The 23,117-nt window shown below is 37.5% G+C and overlaps 2 protein-coding genes across 2 annotated transcripts in view; one reads left to right on the plus strand and one right to left on the minus strand.

The window, feature by feature from the left end:
- The window catches only part of DYTN (dystrotelin), a 43,582-nt gene extending 37,957 nt beyond the window's left edge, over nt 1-5,625 (plus strand). Inside the window, exon 12 of the mRNA XM_054586201.1 lies at nt 5,522-5,625. Coding sequence (XP_054442176.1) covers nt 5,522-5,625 — 104 coding nt within the window. The remainder of the gene's footprint in view (nt 1-5,521) is intronic.
- A 2,872-nt stretch (nt 5,626-8,497) lies between these two features.
- FAM237A (family with sequence similarity 237 member A) lies at nt 8,498-12,754 on the minus strand. The gene is made up of 2 exons (XM_054586202.1): nt 12,343-12,754; nt 8,498-8,637 (listed from the first exon to the last, which is right to left on the minus strand). The coding sequence occupies exons 1-2, from the start codon at nt 12,752-12,754 to the stop codon at nt 8,498-8,500; spliced, it is 552 nt and encodes a 183-aa protein (XP_054442177.1).
- Between the last annotated feature and the right edge of the window lie 10,363 nt (nt 12,755-23,117).

Consider the following 23,117-nt stretch of genomic DNA (forward strand, 5'->3'; position numbering starts at 1 on the left):
TAATTGAGAGACTTGTGATAACATTCTTGTGTGTTCCTGCATCAAGGCGGCCTCAAAATATTTCTTACTTGGTATATTAGTTTGCTAGAGCTGCCATAGCAAAGTACCACAGGCCGGGTGGCTGTGGTATTTATATATATTATACATTTTTTTCTAAGGTTCCTGAAGGCTAGAATTCTGAGATCAAGGTGTCAACAACTTTGGTGTTTTCTGAGGCCTCTCTCCTTTGCTTGTAGAAGGCTGTCTTACTGTGTTTTCACACCATTTTCCTTTTGTGCATGTCCCTACCTAAATTTCCTTTTCTTATAAGGACACTACACATTTTAGATTAGGACCTAATCTAACTTTATTCTTCTTTAATTAACCCCTTAAAAACTCTATCTCTAAATATAATCACATTCTGAGGTACGGAAGGCTAGGACTTCAGTATATGCATTTGGAGAGGGAGACACAATTCAGCGCATAACAATTGGTAAACTGTAAAATGAACATAAAACAGACATAATGTCTGTTGGATATTGAACTTGGTAGAGCCAAGTCAATGAAGTGATTCTCTGGTGATTCTAAAAATCTCTACTGTAAAGGGAATTGGAGTTAAAATCCTTGTATTAGAGAAAACAAGATCACAAAGATCTCAGAAGCATGCTCAGACTGCCTGAGACAAAGACAGGATGGGAACTCCTTGTACCCAAGATTCCGGCCAGAGTATTTCCATCTAAAATAAACATCAGTGGGGTCATGATAAGCATTCAAAGCAAAGTCAGTATCCACTTGACATTTTTAGAAAAATTTCACATAAAAATTTGGCTTTTTTTCTAGAAATTCATTTAGTATTTTGTATCTTTATCTCGTTTTCGTATTTTGTTTTTGTTTCTCCAATCGAGCTTCTGAAGGCTGCTGATATCTAAAATGTTGTGTTGGGCTACCCATCACAAATGCAGTTGGCTATTTTGCACAGTTCACATTCCTAATAGACACGGTTTCCTACACATATTTGAAGACAACATTACAATACTGTGTGCAATTTGATACCTAAAGATAAAAGACTTCTACATATGTCAAGTGATTTTTATCACTTCTACTATCAACTTCTACCATTAAAGGAAAATCATGAAAAAGTAAAGTTTGTTTCTCGAAGCAGATAATGCAATAAGGTATAAAGATGCAATTAGCATTATTCAATATTGTAGACAATATAAAAATATGTCTCAAAAATTTTTCCTCTACTTTCATTTACAATTGAAGTAGAACTATTGAGATACTTATACAGAAAGATTGCATTATTATACCAAACTACTTGTAGTAGCAGAAAGATGCACATTTTCTCTTTTTGTTATTAGAGTACTATATACTTCATGATTATTTAGCAAGTACTAATTGATAAGATTTAAATTTATAGTATTACTTACTTTATATTACTCTTACTTTTTAGAGACTTTCAGCATAATATCTATGTTAACCTTCACGACCACTATTTGCATTTATTAAACACTGTAATTACTCACTCAAGTATTTATTAAGTTTATATCCTTATTCAGTATAGTATTAAATATAATCCTGTTTGTAAATTCTACTTAGCCATTGGCAATATGTATTACAAGAGTACACTCCATCATTTATGCATAACCTACTATGCTTATCAGAATTACCCCAAACTTAATCAGAGACAGAAGCATAACCACACTGATGAAGGTTTGGGAAGGCAAAGAAATTAAATTAAGGTATTTGTTACCTGTGTTTTATCTCTCTGTGTCATGGTTGAATCAGGCAACAGCAGAGAGTTTCTGATCATTTTACTGTCTTAGTTTTTTGGGGGGTTTTTTGAGAATTTTTGGGAATATTAGAAATACCTACTGTTTGTAATATGCTAAGATTTACTCAGACAGTGTTAATGTATTTACCCAGTGTTGTGACTATCTTAATAGCTGACTACCCTTTTGGATTGGAGCTTTACTAAGGAGTCAACACAGTTTGGAAATTAAAATGAACTTTATATTATATAAGGCTGAATAAGATTAAAACAACAAGCCTGATGGTCAGTTTGGGGGGTATTGTTGATATTAACTGAATGGAGTCATTCAGTATGAAGATTATAATAATAGGATTTCAAGAGCTTGTGAAAGTTTAATAGAAAAGAGAAAGTATAGAAGGGGTTCCCCAAGCCCCTGTAAATTCCAAACGTTGGATTGAAAAATCAGTAGCCATTTGTTCAAACTTTCAGTAAAGGGACTAGATTTGAAAGAGTATCTAACGCTACTTGGTTATGTGGTGACCAAAAAAGGACAAAATAGTCTTACTTTCTCATTAAATTATTTTCTTTCTATTTTGAATAAAATTTCCTCTGTACATCTCTGAAATCCTTTTCCAAGCTTCTTTCCCTTCTCTTTTTGCTCTCTATTTGCCACTGTGTGTTTTAAGGATGAGGAGGGAAGGTGAGGGAATAGAGGGATGGGATTAGCTTGCATGGTTGAGGCTGGAGGTGCTGAAGGACTATTTCTGTTCTTTTCTTCACCTCTGGAACCAACATCTAAACTATTATTTTAAATAATCAGGAAATTAAGCTTGAACTTCAACAAATTGTAAGAAAATAAAGAACAGGACTTTAGCAATCCCGGAAATAGACATACAGCATTATATTTTTTATCTCATTTATTAAGAAGGTAGTCTTCTCAAATGGTGCCTGGGAATCCTAGGAGTGTGTACTAAAACCTTAATGAATCTCCATAAAAGGAGAAAAAAGTGTCTAGTTAGTTCATCATACATTCATTCATTCATTTAACCAATAGTCTTCAAGCATTTACTATGTGTCAAGTGCTGTGTTGGATGCTGGGCATCCATTTTGAAATAGATAGACATATGTTTTTGAAACACTCTGGCATTGTGTGGAAAGTGGCTGGAGAAGGGCAAGGGGGTGAGCAAAGAGGCCAGGTACAAGCCTGTTGTAGTCTAAGCAAGAAGTGATGGCGGCTTGGCCTGAGTGGATGGTGATACACTATTAAAATGAGGGAAGCAAGGAAAGCTGAGATGCATGTGGGCAAATCAAGAGTTCTGTTCTGAGCACATTTAGTGTGAATTGCCTGAGAGACATCCAAATATATACATCTAAGTAGCAATCTACATGTACCATATGGAGCTCAAGAGAGAGGTCTTAGTGTAGTAGATGTTCTATTCTATTGGTTTACTTAATTAATTATTGTTGTAAAAAAGACATGAGCTCAGTATTTTGGTTGCCCAGAAAAGTAATCATAGATAACCTAATATTTTTAAACCTCTCTGTATGTCATTCTCATAGCCTTCTCCTTCATTCTTCACTCATTCAGAAACCAGAGAGATTTTTAGTAACATTCAAGTGAATTATTTTGACATTGAGTTACCCTCTGGACTATTGATTTCACAGGTATTCCTAACATCTCAGTAGGTCTTCGCCTATGTCCTATAGCAATTCAGTCCCTATATGTACTGAATTCCAAGTGTATGCCAAAGAACATTACTAGGTGCATATCTTTGGCTATTTTTAACATTTCAAGGGTCTGGAACTTAAAAAGAAAAACAAACAATGAAAAAAACTCCCACATACGAAATGGTTTATTGCTTCCCTGTTTCTTTATTGCTGTATATTAAATGTTTATCACTGTGGGACAAGAAACAGGATATCCTAAGATAAGTTTGCCTCTGGACAAGGTGTTATACTCAGGCAACAAAACACTAATTATTCAAGGTCCTGTCACTCTCAAGCAATGTTAGAAGATTGAGTAAATAAGGCATAAAACCTCTCCTCTTATGTTCAGCAGAAGACAGCACAGATGGGGCTACAATGTAAATCGTAACTCAAGTGTATAACTAACAAAATAAGCCTTTCTGTGTTTTCATTGCCTGTAATATTTTTATTAATTACACAAACAATATTTTATGACTTCTTCATTGTAACATTTAAATGCTTAAACAAAGATTGTTTTTTTAATGAATTCATTATCACATCTTCCACTCCTTGCTGTTTTGCAGAGGTAACCAGTGTTAACAGTTTAGAGAGTTTGCCTTCAAACTTTTTTCTCTACATATATGTCTTTATTTTTTCAACGTAAGTTAGATTATGTTTACTTTTGTTTTTTTCACTTGACAATATATCTTAAACATTGAGCAATGTCTTTTTTAAAATGTGGCACAATGTCTTATTGTATAAATGTATCATAATTTATTTATTGATGTGCAATTAAGTTGCTTCCAATTTTTTATTATCTTAAAAATGCTTAGGTGAGTGTCCTTTAACAAATATCTTTATATTCATATGTGAATATGTTTGTATAGTCAATTCCTAGAAATTGAACTCAGGGTAAAAATTAGGCATATTAAACTTTTGGTTAGTAACTGACAAACTGTGTATCTTTCTACAGCACAATCCTTACAACAGATTATAGGGGACCACTCAAGCCATGAATTAACAGCTACAGAGCAACAGTTCTCAAAGTGTCATCCCTAGACCAGCAGTATCACCTGGGAACTTATTAGAAATGCAATTTTTTGTGCTCTATTCTTGATATATTATAGGATATAGATAGATTGTTAGAGAGAGAGTTTTTGTTTTTCCAATCAAGCTTAAGAAAGCTGCTGATTTCTAAAATGTTGTGTTGGGTCAGCATATATATGTGTGTGTGTGTGTGTGTGTGTGTGTGTGTGTGTTTATATATGTGTGGGTGTGTTTATATACATATAAAAAGGGAGGGAGGGAGGAAGAAAGAGACAGAGGTTTATTTTGAAGAATTGGCTCACATGACTTATGGAGGCTGACAAGTCCCAACATCTGCAGTCAGAAAGCTAGGGACCCAGAAGAGCCAACAAGTAGCTTCAGTGCAAAGCTGACAGACTCAAGACTTAAGAAGAACTGATGATGTTTCATTTTGAGTCCAAAGGCAGAAGAAAACTGAGGTCCAAGCTGGAAGGCAGTCAGAAGAAATTCTCTTACTCAGACTTTGTTTTGTTCAGGCCTTCAGTTGATTGGTTGAGGTCCATCCACATTAGGGAGGACAATCTGCTTTATTCAGTCCTCTTATTCAATGTTAACCTCATTCAGAAACACCCTCACAGGCACACCCAGAATAATATTTGATCAAATATCTGGGCACCTTATTGCAATTGAGTTGACACATTAAATTGACCATCATGTATCCTGAATCAGAACTCAGGGCAGGAACTAGCAATCTTTTTTAGCACTCCCCAGGTGATTCTGATGTACACCAGAGCGTGGAAAGCACTGCTCTAGAGCGAGTGGGCTTTCTGACTACTCTGATTTGTGCTTGGAGTCATGGGGAAATGCCCTTTAAGAACACACAACCTAGGTTGGGTTAGTAATTGATCCTGGTAAACAAGAATCATCTCATTTGCTAGCTAGTTTAGAGAAAGGACATTGTCATCAGGAACTGAGGAGAGATGGTTTCTGCGCTTCCCTGTCCTAGAGCTTCATCATGATCAGCTTAAAAACCTACAGGTACCTTCTCTGAGGGACTCTCCTGTTTATTGATTTCAGGCCCACAGTCTTCAGTAAACATGGACCTGTATTGCGGAGCTGAGCGAGTAAGCAGGGCCTTCTCTGCCCTTGTTGATCAAATCACCTTGCCCAACTTGAAGTGAAAAGGACTCCAACTGCAGAGACCTGTTGGGGTGATGACAACATGTATTTTCAAAGTCTGTACTAAAATAATTAAGCCTTCTACCCTCCGTCTCAATAGCCTGGTGTGAAATCTGAAGAAAAGTTTAATTTTCAATCTCCTTACTCATGTGTCTCAGTTCTTCAGAGGGAAAGCCTTTGGGAGTGAAAGGCGGTTGAGGGAAATAGAAAGAAGCAGCCGGATCAAATCCAGATGTTCTGACTTTCCAGAAGAGAGCCATTCTTCTTTTTAAAACCTTGGAAGTAATATTCAAGTGGGTGATCTGCATGAATTTGTGCATCTTCTTCAATATTATTTAAATTACTGAATTAATGACCTAATTTTCTCTCTGGTTGTTCTTGCTAGAGGATAAATGTACAAATACATACACAAACCATTGGGTGTACACAGAACTGGTGAGATCAGAATAAACTGTGTACCATTTTCCTGGTTGTATTATTATACCATAGTTATGCACAAGGTTGTCACTGAAGGAAACTGGATGCAGTATAGGATATCTCTGTATTATTTCTTACAACTCTCCCTAAATCAACAATTATCCCACCTTTATTTTTAAAACATGAATGTTTCTCACTAAGATCCCACATCCAATGAGTTTGGCCAAAGTACCTGTGTGCTTCCTTTCTCTGTATGTATATAATTGGGGTATAGATGTTTGACTCAATAATGTCCAAAGTAATAGCTAATATTTTTGGCTGATAGAGCACTTTGTTTCTAAGCACCTTGTGTGTAGTGACTCATTTAATCCTCACAACAAATCCAGCAAGTAGATACTTTATAAGAAAACTGAGGCACAGAGAGGGTTGGGACTTAGAGAAGTGGAGATTCAAGCCCAGCGCCTGAGCCTGTACTCCAAGCACTGCTCTGTACTTTCTCTCAAAATACATTGTTATGAGTTCTTTTTTTTACCTATTAGCTTAATGTGCAGTCCATGTTACATTTAGACACGCTTTAGATTTTCGTTTTTATGATACACAATTTCTAGTACTATTTCCAAAGTGAAATGATGTCCAGTTGGATAGCATTAGGAGCAGGTTGTCTTTGTTCAATCTAATCCTAATATTTTTGAACTTGCTTTTCAATTTATCACAAATTTTTGATTTTGGTTGTGTTGCTCAGTGTATTCCCTCTCCTTACTTCATTCTAGCTTGCGCCTTACAGGTTTGGTAAGCATGCCCCAGAGCACCGATCAGCAAGCTACAGCCCACGGGCCACGTCCTGCCCACTGCTGGTTTTGTACAGGCTATGAGCTAAGAGTGGTTATTATATATTTTTAATAATAAAATAAATCACAAAGGACAATTATTTTGTGATGCCTGACAATGATATGAATTCTAATTTCAAGGTCCAAAAACAAAGTTTTATTGGAACACAGCCATGCTCATATATTTATGTATTTTCTATACAGTGTCTTTCATTTTATAAAGACAGAATTACTGGATGGCCCATGAAGCATAGAAAGTTTACTATCTGACCCTTTACAGAAGAAAATTGGGCATCCCCTGCTGTGTAGATCAAGGTCAGACAGGAACGAGGGGCAGGCATGGTGCAAGCACTGCAGAAAAGAGTGGCATCGTTTTTAACGATTTATAAGAGGTAATGAGCTTATGTGATTTTTTTTTAAAAAAAGAATGTGATTAAAGGCATTAGAGAAAGTAGCTGGAAAGCAAAACCATGAGCCCATGTAGAAATGGTAGCCGAAGAGTAGCAGCCTCTGATGTGCTCATTCTCCTAACCAAGAACAGCTGAGGCTGGGCCCCTCCCCACTCCACCCCAGACTTGCTTCCCCTATTGTAGGGCTTGACCAATCTTCAGCAGCAGCTGAGTCTTCTAATAATACCCTTTAGGTAATTATTTTAGCTTTTGGAGGGCCCTTAACCTTCAGTGAAAGCATTTACCTAGGCTTCTTTTGGGCATGGAAAAAGCAAGTGGATTGCTAACACATCTGAAATTCAAACTGGTGGTCAATCATTTGTTATATTAGAATGATTGTGTGTGGAACTCAAATAAATTTGCCAATTGGACTTCTCTGGTATGACCCTCATTCAGGCCTGGTCATTTAAAGGGAAAAATTTTTTACAGGTAATTTCCTTATACTGCTGTTCATTTTATTTTTAGCTTGCTTTTCAATGCAAGGTATAACCAATTACAAAGTTTTAATAGTTAATCAGACAGAAAACATGCTAATTTGAAAGTGGCACGCTTAATGATATTTTACTTAAGGTAGGATTATCATTAATGGTAACATTAAATATTGAAATAAAGAGATTTTGATAATATTACCTAGGATCTAGAGATTTTTATTCATTTTGTTTCCATTTGAAGAACTCTTTACCAGTTTTTTTGTTTTGTTTTTTGCTTCATTCAGTTCAAAATATTCAAAAATATTATTTCAAACAAGATTTGGGTATCACACATCATCAGTAACTGGCAATTAATAAATATAGTCCCTTCTATGCCTGTGCATAAGCAATCTAATGGTTGATGTCCTGGAAGTCATGCAATGTCTCCAAGTTAAATGTATGACACTAGTTCGCTAACAATGTCATGCATCTCAGAACAAATTAGCAAAATGAATGCAAAGAAACTGAGTATCCCACAACCCCACTCATCTTTGAAAGAGCTCTTTTAACTCTTTCGGACCATGGGATGATCTGGAAGAACTGCCACATAGGCAGGAACATGCTGGCAGCCTAAGAGGATGAAACTAAGCACTCTGAACTTGGCTTAATGTTTATCTCTGGACCTTCCCACCAAGTAAATAAATGATCACTGGTCAAGAAAAAATATACATTTCTTAAATTCCGAGATATGAGTTAGCTCTGAGGTTAGATTTATTTTCTCTTTATTTCCAGGCCTCTTCTCACTTTTCCAGGGAGCTTAGCCCCGCTCCTGTGCATGTGCATGCTTAGCAAATCTTCAATCAACTTTTTCTTCTTCAGGAAAGGTGTTCTTAGTAGCTGAGGATATGCACCTAGAAGAGAAAAGGAACAAGTCATCAAGTCACTAAATTTTTTTCAGGTTAATAAAGATCAATATGTTGGTTTTTAAAAGAAATCCTGCTCCATCTGCCTTTCTACTATGAAAATTCTGTATAAATTTATTGCAGAGGTGTTTATGTAAATTTGTGTTTATATGAAGTTTTGTGTCCTATGATGTTTAGCTATATAGAGTCAATTAAATCAATTGAAATAAATACATTTCTTATTAACATGTATTAAGATGTTTCTAATTAAAAATAAAAATGGTCATTATATAATTTTTAATATAAAATATAAAAAAACTAAACCACCCTAAATATAATCTTCCAGAAATAACCCTAGTTATATGCATACACACTTTATACCATAATGTAGTTTACCATTTCCCTATTATGGTAAACTGTTTTCAAATTTTCTTTTACTGTAAATAATACTGCAATGAATAGCCTCATACTGTATCATTGGGTACATCTCTGAGTGTCTCCTGAGAATGGATTTCTAGATTGGTAATTTCTGAATGTGTTCCTTAGTAAGTTTCTTGAAGTAGAAAATCAAGCATTTGTGAATCTTAATTATTTATATATCTGAAGCATTGTTTTCTCTTCTGTTTGGTATTTAAAAAATTTGCCAGCTAGTTAGACACCAACTGCAAATATCATCCAATTATAAATCTAAATTTTAATTCTCTTGTCATGGAGGAAAGCGAAGACTCACAATTTTTAAAAATCATACGCACTCCCCAGGCAGGCAGGTTTTTCTGTTCCTCTCAGTGGCAGAGCAAGAACTTTAAAAGAAAAAAGCTGTCATTTTTTACACAAACGAGGATATACTTTAAAATCCCTTCAATTGCATAGAGGCGTTTACTAATTCATAAGTTAACCTCAACTCTGTTATTTCCTATTTGGGAGTTACCGTCAGGATATTCTTTTCCTAAATCAATTCATCTAATTTCCGACTCTGTCTCTTGTTTCTCCCATCCTCCACCTCCTTCTCCTTCTCTGCCTTCATGTAATCCGTTAAAATTTAGTGGTTGAGTCTTGGTACACTGTCCTTGCACCTTCCAGATATTTCAGCATTCAATTATTAGCTCATATTGTTCCAGACTAAATAACAATGATCTTTGGAGTTTTTCTTTTTTTCTCAAGTGGTATCTCTAGCCCTCAGACTTTTTGGAATTCTCCTTTCATGTCCGGGCCTCCTCTGTTCCTTCTTATCATTGTTGTGAACAACCATGGCGTCCAGGTCATCCATCCCCCAGGTCGGTACCTGCCCTTGGGGTAAAGCTCTTCTAGATTCTCTCCAGAGTTAAATACATGCCTGTGGTACATTTCTCTTTATAGACCCAGAACATTAGAACAGAGAACTTGCAGAGGCTTTATGGGTCATCTAATTCCTTCCATACCCTTATTTTTCAGATGCAGAAACTGAGGGATAAATAATTAACTTGCCCAGTTGCATAGCTGTTTGACATCTACTGTTTTTATATTTGTTAATATTGCCCAAATATAAAAACAGTAGATATCAAATAGCTATGTTAATATTTGCTGAGCCATATTAACAACTATGATATATTAACATACAAAATTATACGGAGTCTTATGTTTTTAACAAAGCATGATTTATAGCAACATTTCTCAACTGTATTTAAACTATTTCATTCAAAGCCATCACAGTATCAAGAACCTTTTGCACATTATGCAATCGTTTATTTTAGTCCTTTCTTTCCATTTTGATTATGTGATTTCCCTGAGAACAATGGCAGCTAATACTTCTTCACCTTTACCCATCCCAACCTGGTAGCATGTAAGCCCTCCAAAGACAAAAGAAAAATTAGTGCAGAATTTGTGAAAATACATCCAGGACGAGTTGAGCCACTAGAGATTTAATCAAGCCTCTTGAGATGACATCTCAATGTTCCTGCCATGACTTAACTTTTAGACATAGTGTCTTCTTGACCCAAGACCCTCTTTGACTATAATTATACCAACCAAATGGAAAGTCTTATTTCCTCATCTACAAATGATTGTTTATGTCAAATGTTTAAAAAAACTGCAATAAAATGAAATGTTTATTCTTGCTTCTTGCATAGCTAAAGTTTGCAGAACAGCCTGGTCAATAGCAACTCTGTAGCAAGGTGAAGGAAGTGATTTCCAAAGCTGAAGTGAAGATAGAAATGCCATGTTGGGGTGTACTCAAAAAATACTCTCAGACTATTCCAATAGCCCTGTTGCAAGCAATCAAACTGAAAGCTATTTCAGAGAAAGAATAGTTCAGCTGAACACAAATATTATTTTCATTTATCCTATAGATACTTGAGTAATTCAAAGTGAATGCAAAATACAAAAAAAAATTGAGTACAATAGCTAAATATGACAGGAATAGAAGAAAGGGTTCTACAGTGCAGATGAAGAAAATATACAGTCCTTAATTGATGCTGACGTCTGGGCAGCCTCTGTTTAAAATATATATATTTTTTATTTTGGTAACCAACATTTAAAGACACTCATTTTGTATTTCTACTTTAGTAGCTTATCTGATGAAAAAATATTTCATTTAAAAAATTGGTTTAAGTGTCAATAACACTTGCTAAAATAATAAATTTATTTACAAGTAATATCAGTGGATTATCTGATGTTATGGATCAGAAAACCCTGATGATTTTTACTTACTAAGGTTAAAACCAACTAGATATAAAAAGGCTCTACAACATCTTGGGAAAGAGTTGGCCTAAAACTATTATTGTTAATTGCTATTTTAGTAAATTATGGAAATACATAAGAATGCTCACAATAAAATGTACACATGCAAAAATTAATTATGCTTTAGTTTTCCACATAAATAATTCTAAGAGTCACTACCACTGAAACAGCCCTTGCTGCAAGCATTGGAAACTCATTAGTTGAAACACCACCAGAAAAAGAACAAAAGCAATGTGCATGGTTAAGGGATCTCTCAACTCAGAGGCTAAGTCTCACACATTCTAATTCTATAAAAGATATTTCTTCTAGTGCCCCCAGAGAAGGCTTTATTTTAATATAATCTTTACTTAAGTAAAAACATCTACATTTGTATGAAATTGCAAATTATTAAATATTAATAATTTAGCTTGCTGGAACTTAATTACTTAAAATTTGTTTAAAAAGCAACGAGGAGTCAATTTGCAAGCCAACCAATTTTTCCACCCTTTACTTCATCTCAAGGACCCTTTCCATTTACAGGAAAGCAATGTGTTTGGGTTTGGGGTCTTTTTTTTAATTTTAAAAGAGTAAGAGTTTATGTGTTGTGACTGTTCCCCAGGTTTATATTCAGATCTTCCCAATGCCATAGCAGCAAGTAAACACAGTTATGACCCAATGTTCAGGCTAATGGTAAAAAAAAATGGTTAATTTTAGGGGGATCCCTTTATAACTTCATGTTGTATTTTGGGCTCATGCTTTTCCCCTTCCTTGTATTTCTGACTTTTCTTTGCTGCTGTTCACATGAAGTATAAAAATAACAACATATTAATGTATACAGCTACTATGAAATGCAAGAGGAAGTACTATCTATCTTCCTATCATGTGTGTGCTTTTCGGGTTCACCGCTGAGAGGAATATATGTGGCAGTAGATTTTTCTAAAGCCATTTCCCTCTTCCTCACAACTCCGCACATTCATACTTGATTGACCCTTTCAAGATGTGGGACCTGGGGTTGACCACCTTGTTTTTTCCTCATGTGCTGTAGATGCATTGCTGAGATCTTCTCTTCCTCTCCAGCCAATTGCCTCCTTCCTAAGCCATGGTTCCTGGAAAGGACGCAGTCCACATAGATGTCCCAGAAGAGTTGGGCCAGATCCCAAAACAGTGCCCCATGCTTCATGTTCCCAGATGACTTCAGGTAGGTCATAAAATCCCAGAAACCTGACACAGTGTTGGAAATTCGAGGCTTCCGCATTTCCAGGAGGAGCACTGAGGAAGACTCCCAGCACTGTGGGTCAGCTTGGTTAAGAGCCAGCAGGTCTGTCTGGCTATGACAGAAAAAAGGAGACACACAGCACATTCCCACAATGAGCAGGGAGCAGGTGAGGCTCAAGGGGCGGTAGAGCCCTCCTCTGTTTCCAGGATCAGCCATGGCCCTGAAAATGCACATGATGGAAATATCTCACATGAGTCCCTGCTTGTGCTGCACTCAGGAAAGAAAATAAGTATACCCTTAAGGACCTTGGTGCCCCATTGTCTCTAGGAAAAATCTTATCCTTCCTCCCATATTACACACCCCATTCTATCTTAAATAATTCACTGTCCAGCCACGTAGTATAAAACCAAGATAGATAGGCTAAGAAATATGTATTCCTAAGAAGTGTTCTTCTATGAGATGAATGAGTGAACATATTTTTCCTTAGCACAGAAGAATGTAGCTTAAAAGAGCATTAAGTGAAAAACTTGAATCTTGTTGCATAGCTTTAATCATTCTACAATACTGTAATTTAGCTTATCTATCTTAATCAAGGACTCCCACACAATTAAGAATTTTAATATATCTTACCTTTGGATGCCTTCATATTCAGGGTGGTTTTAATATTTTATAAAAGGGAGTAAGAATTGTAAACTCTTATAAATAAAAAAACAAGCACAATGTAGTGTGCTAAAAATATATGTGAACCGAGGGACATATATTTAACCCATTAGGGTAGACTCAATAGACATTTTACCGGCACCTGAAATGTTCTCCAAATTCTAATCTAAATTTCATAAAGGTGATGTTTTCTCATCTCTCTATTCTTGTTATAAGTCTCAAGAATTTTAACAAAAGTAAATTGTCTCTCATTTAACTTTTCTCACTATCAAAGCTTGTTGCAATAAAATCAAGACATCCATATACCGCTTTGAAATTGTTTCACTTCAGACAAGTGCAATGAGAAATGACGTCCTTAAAATAATAATAAACTCAATTTCTCCCAGAAAAAAAATTGTCTGACTCTTCATAGACTATATGAAATTTATATCATTTTACAACTGTACTGCAAAGGGGAAAACAAGAGGGCTTATGCAGCTCACTTTCAGCTTTATCTTATATTTCCAAACGTTTTAGACGTTAGTATCATGAAGGCAAACAGGGCACACAACTCATGGGAATACATCTATATTGAAACATTCAAGAGTAACACTATATATAATACGGAATCGTTCCCTTCTGCACAGCACCAGAACGTACTGAGACACCCTTAAACTGATATTTCGTAAGCCGTCTTTGAACGTGCATGTTTCCGCTTTGAAGAGGTATGTTGAGATACAAGATTATTCAAAAATGTTCACTCTAAACTTCAGGTCATTTACGCAAATCTCTACATGAAGAAAATTGTACTCAATATGTCCTCTTCTGAACTAAACTATCCGAGTCGAGGGGCCCCGAAGGTTCCTTTTTCTTCAGGGCCAAGTCCAAGACAGTGCTAAGTTTAAGGCGGAGCGCGGGGCGCTGTCCAGCGTGCTGAAGTTGGCGCTGTCCGGGCCTCCCCGCCTGCTCGCGCCACCGAGCGCTCTCGGGCTTCTCTGCGTTCCCTTAGGGGAGCCCTCGAGCTTGGAAGTTTCTCAACCCTGGGGTACTCCGTGAGTCCCGCTATGAGTCCCGCGCTGAGTTCCGCGAGTCTCGTCCCCGAACCTGGTTCCACGGCTTCACCCTCCTCGGAGCAGAGCTGCCAGGGACCCTCTGTGTCCCTGTATCCTTTGTGTCCCCCTAGCCTCCTAACTCCACGCCCTTCCTCCCAGGTGGCAGGCAGACGGGCGCTCTCCGCACTTACCTGCTCAGTCCTGCCTGGGTTCCTGCGAGCGCGTGGAGAGAAAACGCGCAGGCTGCTCCCGGATGGAGCGAAGGTCCCCAGCTTCAGCGTCCTGTAGGCTAGGGTGCCTCTTCTTAAGTAGTGGGAGTGTTCCGCGCCTCTTCAGGTCTACGTCAAAGCGCCGGGAAACTGCCGCCACCGCTCGCCCCCAAGTCCATCTCCTACACCCTCATCCCTCCCTCCCTCCCTCCCTTGAAAATCTCACTTCAGGAAATGAGCAAGCTTAGCCACACATACCCTCATTGCCTGTGACCCACACCCCTGCCCCGCACTCAGCAGAACGGAACCTTTGTGTGGTTTGGCTTTTCGGTCCTACCTCGCGAGTTGTGTCGCTGCGGGCAGGCACTGGAAAGTTGGCACCCTGCTCCGCGGGTCTGAGATCGAGGGGTACTCTCCAGACTCACACTCACCAGGCGTGCCTTGTTTGAGAATAAAGAGATATGAGAAAACACCCGGGATTAACGCCGGGAAAAGCACATGGGCTCCCTCCCCACGGTCGGTAAGGGCTGCAAGGAAAAAGGTGCTTCCCGGAGACATCCTTGGTGTGAATTTCTGTTGCTTGCCTGCGGTCTTGGGCTGAAAGGAGACAAAACACCCCTGGGACAAGGAAGCAGATAGAGGCGAGACGTTGCTGGAAGCTCCCCTGACTGGGGACAGGAGATCCCTTTATTTCCAGGATCTGTGACCTCGATAACCTCAGGGGTTCGGAGGGTTGCTGGCATCGCTGGAGTAAGCCCACCACTCCAGATCACAGCGGGGTCCCTGTTTTTCAAAAAGAGGAACCGATTGGGATTGGCTTTGATTCTGAACTCACAGCTAGTGAATATCCTAGCCCGGACTAGAGTCCTGTCACTCCTTCGAGGTTCTGCTGACCATTAGCGTCCACCCTACCTGAAATATTCCCAGCCCAGAGACCTCCTGCAAAAGTCCTACCTTTGCAAGTGTTTCCAGTGTTTTCCCCTCGCTTTAAAACCCTCTAAACATCCTGAAAACCACTTGTAATGTCCATTTAACTGAAGGCTTTTATGCCAGTTCAATAGTATCCATGGTTACCTTCTAGAGGGGGCACAGGGAGGAACCAGACTTATAACAAGGTTTATCAAAGACACGGAGACCTCACCCCTAGTCAAGTGATAGGAAGACCGCTCTGGAGGATTCCCTGAGGGTTCTGGGCTTATTCTCCTGCCCTGAAACCAACACTGGATGAGGCATACTTCTGTTTCTCAATCCGTGATGTAGGCACATGAAGGCCTGCTTTTTATTACACACTAAGGATATAGGAAAAGATCATAGGTGAGGTCTTGGACTTGCTTCCCAAACTTCAAGAAGGTCTTTAGAGAAACACAGTGCATGTGCACAGGGACAGAGTTTGGCATCAGAGAGCCCCAAGAAAGAGAGGAGGAAAGGAGAGGACAGTGAAGCTATCTTTGAGAAGGTGACCGACACTGGTAAACCTCTTGAAGAAGTTATACAGGTGTCCCAAGACAAAAAGGGAGGAGATGTTCTCCTCCAGGCAAAGAATTCAGCATGAGCAAAGACATAGAGGAAGCACTCAAAAGAAAAGAGTATAGAGAGAGAAGAGAGAACAGAGATGAGGATGTAGGGATTTAATTCTGGTTTGGGGGCATGCCAATAGTAGTTAACATTACTTTGAAAACATGGGTATACAATGATGCAGTGCTTGCTTTATTTTTAAGTGCTATGTGCCAGGCACTATTCTAGATGTTGTGTATACATAAGGAATAAAACAAAGTGCCTGCACTCATGGAGCTTACATTCTCCTGGGGGTGGAGAAATAAAATTTATATTTTAATTTAAAAATTATTTATGTACAGTGATTTTTTTCTAGTTTCTATGTTGAAAAGTGAATTTACAGCTAGGCATCAAAAATGAACACATAACTAGTTAATTATATAAGTAAACAGTGACATGCATGAGTCAATAATGAAAGTATATGTATCATTCTGAAACCCAAAGAAAAATGTATGTGTGATGTGGCAGGTGTAATAAGAAAAAGCAAAGGATCACCAATAAAAAGTAGAGTGCGTTTAGAAGGAGTAGATGGAGAAGAGTTATTTTATATGGAATAATGAGAAGCCTTTTGTGATGAGGAGATATTTGAGTAAAGGCCTATTAAAGTAAATGAGTCATGCATATACATGTGAAAAAATGCTCCAGATAGGGCTAGAGGTAAGTATGCAAGAAGCAGAGAGTGTTTTTCCGGGTATAATGGTAGGAAATGAGGTCAGACAGGTGGTAAAAAGTCCATCCTGGCTGTCCAGCAGAGGACAGACTAGGGGAGAGCAAGCGCAGAGGCAGGGGATCCAGTTAGGGGCTGGCACAACAATCTAGACAAACTATGATGGTAAATTAGATAAAGGTGTTAGCAATGAAGTCAGGGAAAGGGATCAGATTCTAGATATATTTTTATGGCAGAAAGGACAGGATTTATTGATGGACTGGACGTAGGGTTCAAGAAAAAGAGAAACTGAAGATGACTTCAAGTTTGAGAGGCTAAGCAACTGAAAGTTTGGAATTACCACCAGCTAAGAGAAGAAAAATGTATTGAAGAATAGTTTTGCAAAAGGCAAATCCAGAATTTGTTTTTCAAGATGTTAAGTTGGAAATGACTAACATCCATGTGGAGATGCTGTATAGGCAGAGAAAAAGTGAGAACTAAAGATAAACACTTGGGGTACAGTGCACAGGAATGAAGTCTAGATTTGGGGGTTAGATTTCCCTTTAGGCAATAGTTGAAACCCTCATGGAAAGTATGTAAAGTGGGTACAACAGTAGCCTGAGGAGAGAAACTGAATAATGCCAACATTTATGCGATCAAGAAACAGAGTTAAGAGGAACCAGGAGAGCTTGGTGCTTTGGAAGCCAATAAGAGAGTTTCACAAAGAGGCAAGATATCAACCACATCACATAGATTCAGGAAAGGGGGTCAATAAAATGAGGGCAAAATTTTTCCCATTTTATCTCAAAAACAGGAGGTCACCATGTTGCTTATTAAGATCAATTTCAGCTGAGTGTTGAGGGAGGAATGGTGGACTGAGGCAGAAATGGAGAGTGAGAAAATTCGGATAGCCCCTGTAAAGCAATTTCCATGGAGTTTATAGCAGGAGGTTAGAGGTTGGGTCTTTGTCATGTTTACAGACTGAGGGAAAGAAACTCTTAGAGGGGGAGGAGTTGAAATTCAGGAGAGAATGACAACTAACAATCTCTGATGAAACAAGAAGTAGCAGGGATAAGAGAATAAGGAGGAGCCAGTATGTAACAGAAGACAGGCTAGCTTTCTCTTTGAAAAAGAAAGAAGGGAGACCATCTCTGGATATGGATATGTTTGTAGATAGTATGGTGTATGGGCCAGAGAGCAGGAATTTAGGGAGATAGTGACCAATGGTCTCAATTTTCTTAAGGAGGTAAGATGCATAGTCATCCACAAAAAAGTGAATGAGGTGGAGGTGCTAAGTAAGGAACTTAAGAAGAATAAAAACATTTTGGAGAAATCATTGAAGAGAAGAAGTGAGAAAAGTGAGAATAAAAACATTTTGGAGAAATCATTGAAGAGAAGAAGTCAGAGAGCAGAGAGAGAGACTAAAGAGAGTACTAAAAGCCCAGACAAAGTTTGAGACCATAACTTGGTAACGAACTGTTTGCATGCTTGTGGTTTTTATGAGGCAGAATAGCATAATGATAAAGACTGCCTGAGTTTGTACCATCTCCCTAACTCTTGTCATATTTCACTTTGTTTTCGCATCTAACGTCACTGAAATCAGGATGTATCTATCAACTGATGGCACCTTGCAATTAGAATTGCAGCATTTTCTTTTGCTTTGTTAAAATAACGGGATGTCTACAATCGATGGTGTCTTTCATTTAATATAAGGCTTCGGGCAAGTTACTCAACCTCTGCAAAACAGTTTTCTTGCCCATAAATGGGCAAAAATCTTCCTTATGGCTCGTGAGGATAAAATGAGATCACATGGAAAACACAATGGTGCTTCCTATGGCAAGTGCTCGATAAAAGCTTGCTGTTATTTTTCTCCTGCAGTGCTCATCCGACTAAATATAAGAGAAAAGAATGGTCATTATTACAACCATTCAGTATGATAAGAGCTTTGTTGGGTAAATGTTGATGAAGAAGAAGGATGCAAAGGAATCAAGGGTATATGCAGGTTAGAAAAAGAGAGGAGATTGGGGGTAGAGAGATGAAAGACTGGGAGGAAATGGAGGAAACTGGAAGTCTTATTAAAGGTGAAATAAGGTGTAATAGGAGTAAAGAATGAATGTACTAACAGGCAGAGAGGTTCAAGGCAGGGAGAGGAGTATATAAGTTTCAGATTTTGGATGTGGCGCAGTTCTGAGTTCTGAGCACATGCACTGATGGAGAATGGAGGGAAAGGCCACAGCAGTAGGGATCCACCTTTCCCGTGAGTCTGAAGATAATGAATTGAGTTTCCCGTGCTTTACAGAAGCTGAAGCTGAGTGGTGCTGTTATTCCCTACCAGATGGCCTAGAGCATTTCTTGCCAACGGGAGTAAAGGCGTTAAACTTTGTTTCAATATAATTACCTGGGACTAGAAGATATGACCTTCAGTAAAACTTCTGTAGTGCCACCTGGAAAACAATGCCCTCAATAAATATCTCATGTAAGTATGGTTTACCAACTTGTTGAAAATTAAGCAGTCTTCTTATTGAAGATCTTTATATGGAAGATGATCTTAGTGACTGCATACTCTATTATAACATATATTTAGTATTCCTCGGTTATTAGGGCACTTGGAGATTTTCTTGGGAAGAATTGTGTATGTTTTATCTGAACATTACTATCAGCTTAGTAATTGCAAGAGGAAAGTGGCATGCTAGTTCTTGCATTTAGTTAAGAAGAAAGCTGCCATCAAATTATTTGAATGAAATATTTTATACACTATTGAACACATAAGAATGCTTAGTTTGGTAGCCTACCCTGTAGTTTTATTTCCACAGACTAGACTCTCTCTAATGATGATAAGCATTTGGCCAGCACCTACATTTTACAAAATATTATTCTCATATACATGGTCTCATGTGATCCTAAGGAAACACATTTTATCCTCCTCTTTCCTCTATTTTGCTCTTAAGGGATTTCACTTAGCTGGTTAGAGTTAGAACATGGTTCTGTTTCCATAACTTATTTTCACTCATTGTCATTTTTCTTTTCTAAATAGTCTGCTTGCACAAACACACTATTCTCTTCATTATATAGTCTGTCCTTATTCCCCCAACTGGCTCCTTGATACCAACTCAGAGGGAGCATATGGCAGGTCAACTTACAGAGAGAATAATTTTATCACGTTACATCTGGAATCAGTCTATCATATTATTCTGACTTGTTAAAAATATTCAGGACGCCAATGGGTCACTTAAAGTTACATGATACTAAATAACTGGTTTGACTGGTATTTGTCAGCCAGAGAGTTGTTTCAGTTTTACGTAGTTGCAGCTTATGGCAAAAGAATGACTAGTTGAGAAGTAAATTGCAATTAGCTGGATGTGCCCCATGAATAGCTTTTCTGATTTTTGCCACTTGAAGCAATTCTCAAAGACATTAAAAAGGACTTGCGATTAATTTTAATGAAATTCAGGAGCAGTTATATAGATAGTTTGCATCTTCAGCAGTGCATTAATTTGCAAATGGTTGGGACAGTCTTTAAGGATAGGGTGCTTCTTTAACATTTAGGATCAGATAGCCAAAATAATTACTTTCTCTCATTCTATTATGCTTTTTCATCATTTGAAGATGGCAATAAACAAGGGCAATTTCCTGGAATGCTCATTGGGGTAAGTGGATGAGTCATTAAGTGTGATTAAATTCATAAGGACAAGTTGCAGTGAAGTAGTCAGGTGATATTAGACATTGACGCTAAAATGTGTAAAGAAAGGAAAGTTACTCAGGGATACAGGAATAGTTCATTCATATATTTCTTTCTTGTACAAGTGAAGATATTGTAGCTGTGACCATAGGCAGAGTGGTAGTTTCTTTCCAGGGTACTTCTCAAGATGCATCCATCCTTGGCTCATTCTTTCCAGTAGGTAGAAAAGCCTCTACAAATTTGTATGGTTTTGTTAGGGGTTGAGTTTATCTCTTGCAATAATCCCAACATTTCAAGAGTGACCATTATAAGAGTTGGCTTTCAGAATTGTCCTGCTTTGAGGGCTACTCGTTTTCAAAGGAAACTACAATACAGTGGGCCAAAGTGATTTCAATTTGGTCTACATACCAAGGCAACAATGACAAAGGTCTAAGGTTTTAGCAATAGTAAATTTCTTTTTCTAAGGCTTCAATTATGATGGAATATCATGAAACAACAGAAAATCTCTACTTCAACCCATATGAAAAGAGCCCAGGAATTCAAGGCTCAGAAAATCAGAGGTCCAGTGACAATCACGGACTTTTGCCAAGAAGAAAACATCTGTGAAAAAACAAATAAGGACATAGACCTATATGTTGAAGGCACAAACTAACTTACAGTATAGTCACAGCTCTTGGGAAGATACATTTTTCCGTGGCTTATGTGTGACTAAAGGAGTTAGCTCTGCTCTCCTCTAGATTCCTGTGTAATTTTATTCATACTTTCATTATGCACTTACTGTATTCTAATTGTCATAGTGCTTACGTGTCTCTCGTCATCTTCCCACTCTCACCCCAACCCCATTCACCTCCTTCAGAGTAGATATCATGTCCGACTATACTTGGCTTTAGAGGCCAACACATATATAATGAGATTTAATCAATGTTTGTTGGACTTAAGTATGAGGACGGCCTCATTTTGAACCTGAATTGGAGTAGTGAGTGCATTAATCAACTCTACATTAATAAAAATTTATTTTCATGCCTGAACAAAACAATTAAAATGTAGGTGAGCCAATTTAAGTTTTTCTTTTCCCATTATCCAATGCCCAAACTTTTTATCACACTTTCACTAAATGGAGATATTACTTTGATGTTAGCATGAACGCATCATCTGAAATGGAGTTTGGTTGAAAGACTATACTCTAAAAGTAGATGCCAAGTAAGTATAAAAGCATAAAATTGTTTTTCCCTAAGGGAAAAAATATTCCCATTCAATGACACCATTCTAATTTTCAGTCACTGGAAAATAAAAAAAAAACATTCTAATTCTAGTTTAAGATCATTTTTGTAAATGATATATTAGCTAGGAATGCATTAAAGTACAAGTAACAGGAAACCTGACCATAGTTGCTTATATAAAAAGGTGTTTGCTTTCTTACCTAATAAGAAGTCTGGAGACAAGTAATAGCTGACGTTAGTTCAGTGGCCCAATGATATCAGGCCTTATGTTCCTATGATTCCCTTAACCTTATCTTGGGCTCACAGGGTAGCTGCCACGGCTGCAGACTTCACATCTACATTCAAAGCTGGAAGTAGATGGAAGGATTGTTCCAGCCCAGACATATCTGTTACTTTTTAATCAAGAAAGTAAAAGCATTTCTATAAGCCTCATTAGCAGATTCAGGCTTAAATGCATAGTCAGCAGGTAGGTCACCTCATCATTTATAGACACAAGTAAGTCTGAGAAACAAGAGTTGCAACGAGAGGCAGTTAAGTACTTTGTCCAGGAAGCTGGGAATGGTTTTAGGGAAACAATAAAAAAAGTCAACCCCACAAGGAAATGTGAGCTGAAGGAAAAAAATATGCACTGAATAAATTCAACTTTAACCCTAAATTGGGATAACTCCTTTGCTGTTTGGTTTCTTAAAAAATTTTCTTAGGTGTTAATGTCTTTATCTTAACAATGGAAGTTTTATTATTATTTTACCAAACACTGAATATTTGAGAAATAGAAGATAATACTTAAGGATGCATCTGAAAACTCCTTGTTTCTAGGACTTTGAGCAAATCATTTTATTTCTCTTGTGTACTAATGTTCTCTGTAAATTAAATGTGTTCAATTAGATCATCCCACAATTCCTTACTGCTTTACAATTTATTATTCTAAGATTTGTGGCAATAATCTATTAATTAAATAAATGTCTAGAAATCCTGGAGTTAAGCAAACTATTGAAATCAAGAATTAGAAGTGGTTCAATCACTGTAGAAAAGAGTTAAACATTGGTATGCCCCATGAGTAAGCAATCACACGCCTCTATGTAAACGGCAAGAAATTCTTGCATTTGTACAATAATAGATATGTACAAAAATGTTTACAGAGACATTACAGTTCTGGATATAACAGAACTGTATCCAGAAACAACTCAAATGCACAGAGTAGGAAATAAATAAATAAATTGCCGAATGTTCACACAATAGACTCTTTCACAAGCAGTTAAAATGTTGGAATGTCATGGATGGCTTTATAAATATAATATTGAGAAGGAAAACATGAGTTCCAAAAGATTATATACAAAATGTCATACCTTTTTTATAAAGCTAAAACAACTGAAACCAAATCATGCATTTGTTAGGAATATGTAAAAAATAACCATGTATGTTTCCAAATGGCAATGAAATGATTAATATAAGGACCCAGGTAGTAATTACATTAGGAGAGAGGGTCCCAGTGGACAACAGGAGGATGGTTTCACATAGACAATGTCAGTTGTCGTCCATGTTCTAATCACACTGAGTAGAAAACTTATAAATATTATAGG

This window comes from Pteronotus mesoamericanus, unplaced genomic scaffold, assembly GCF_021234165.1.
Source record: "Pteronotus mesoamericanus isolate MK-2021 breed Mesoamerican mustached bat unplaced genomic scaffold, CSHL_Meso_final contig_90, whole genome shotgun sequence".
NCBI classification, from domain to species: Eukaryota; Metazoa; Chordata; class Mammalia; order Chiroptera; family Mormoopidae; genus Pteronotus; species Pteronotus mesoamericanus.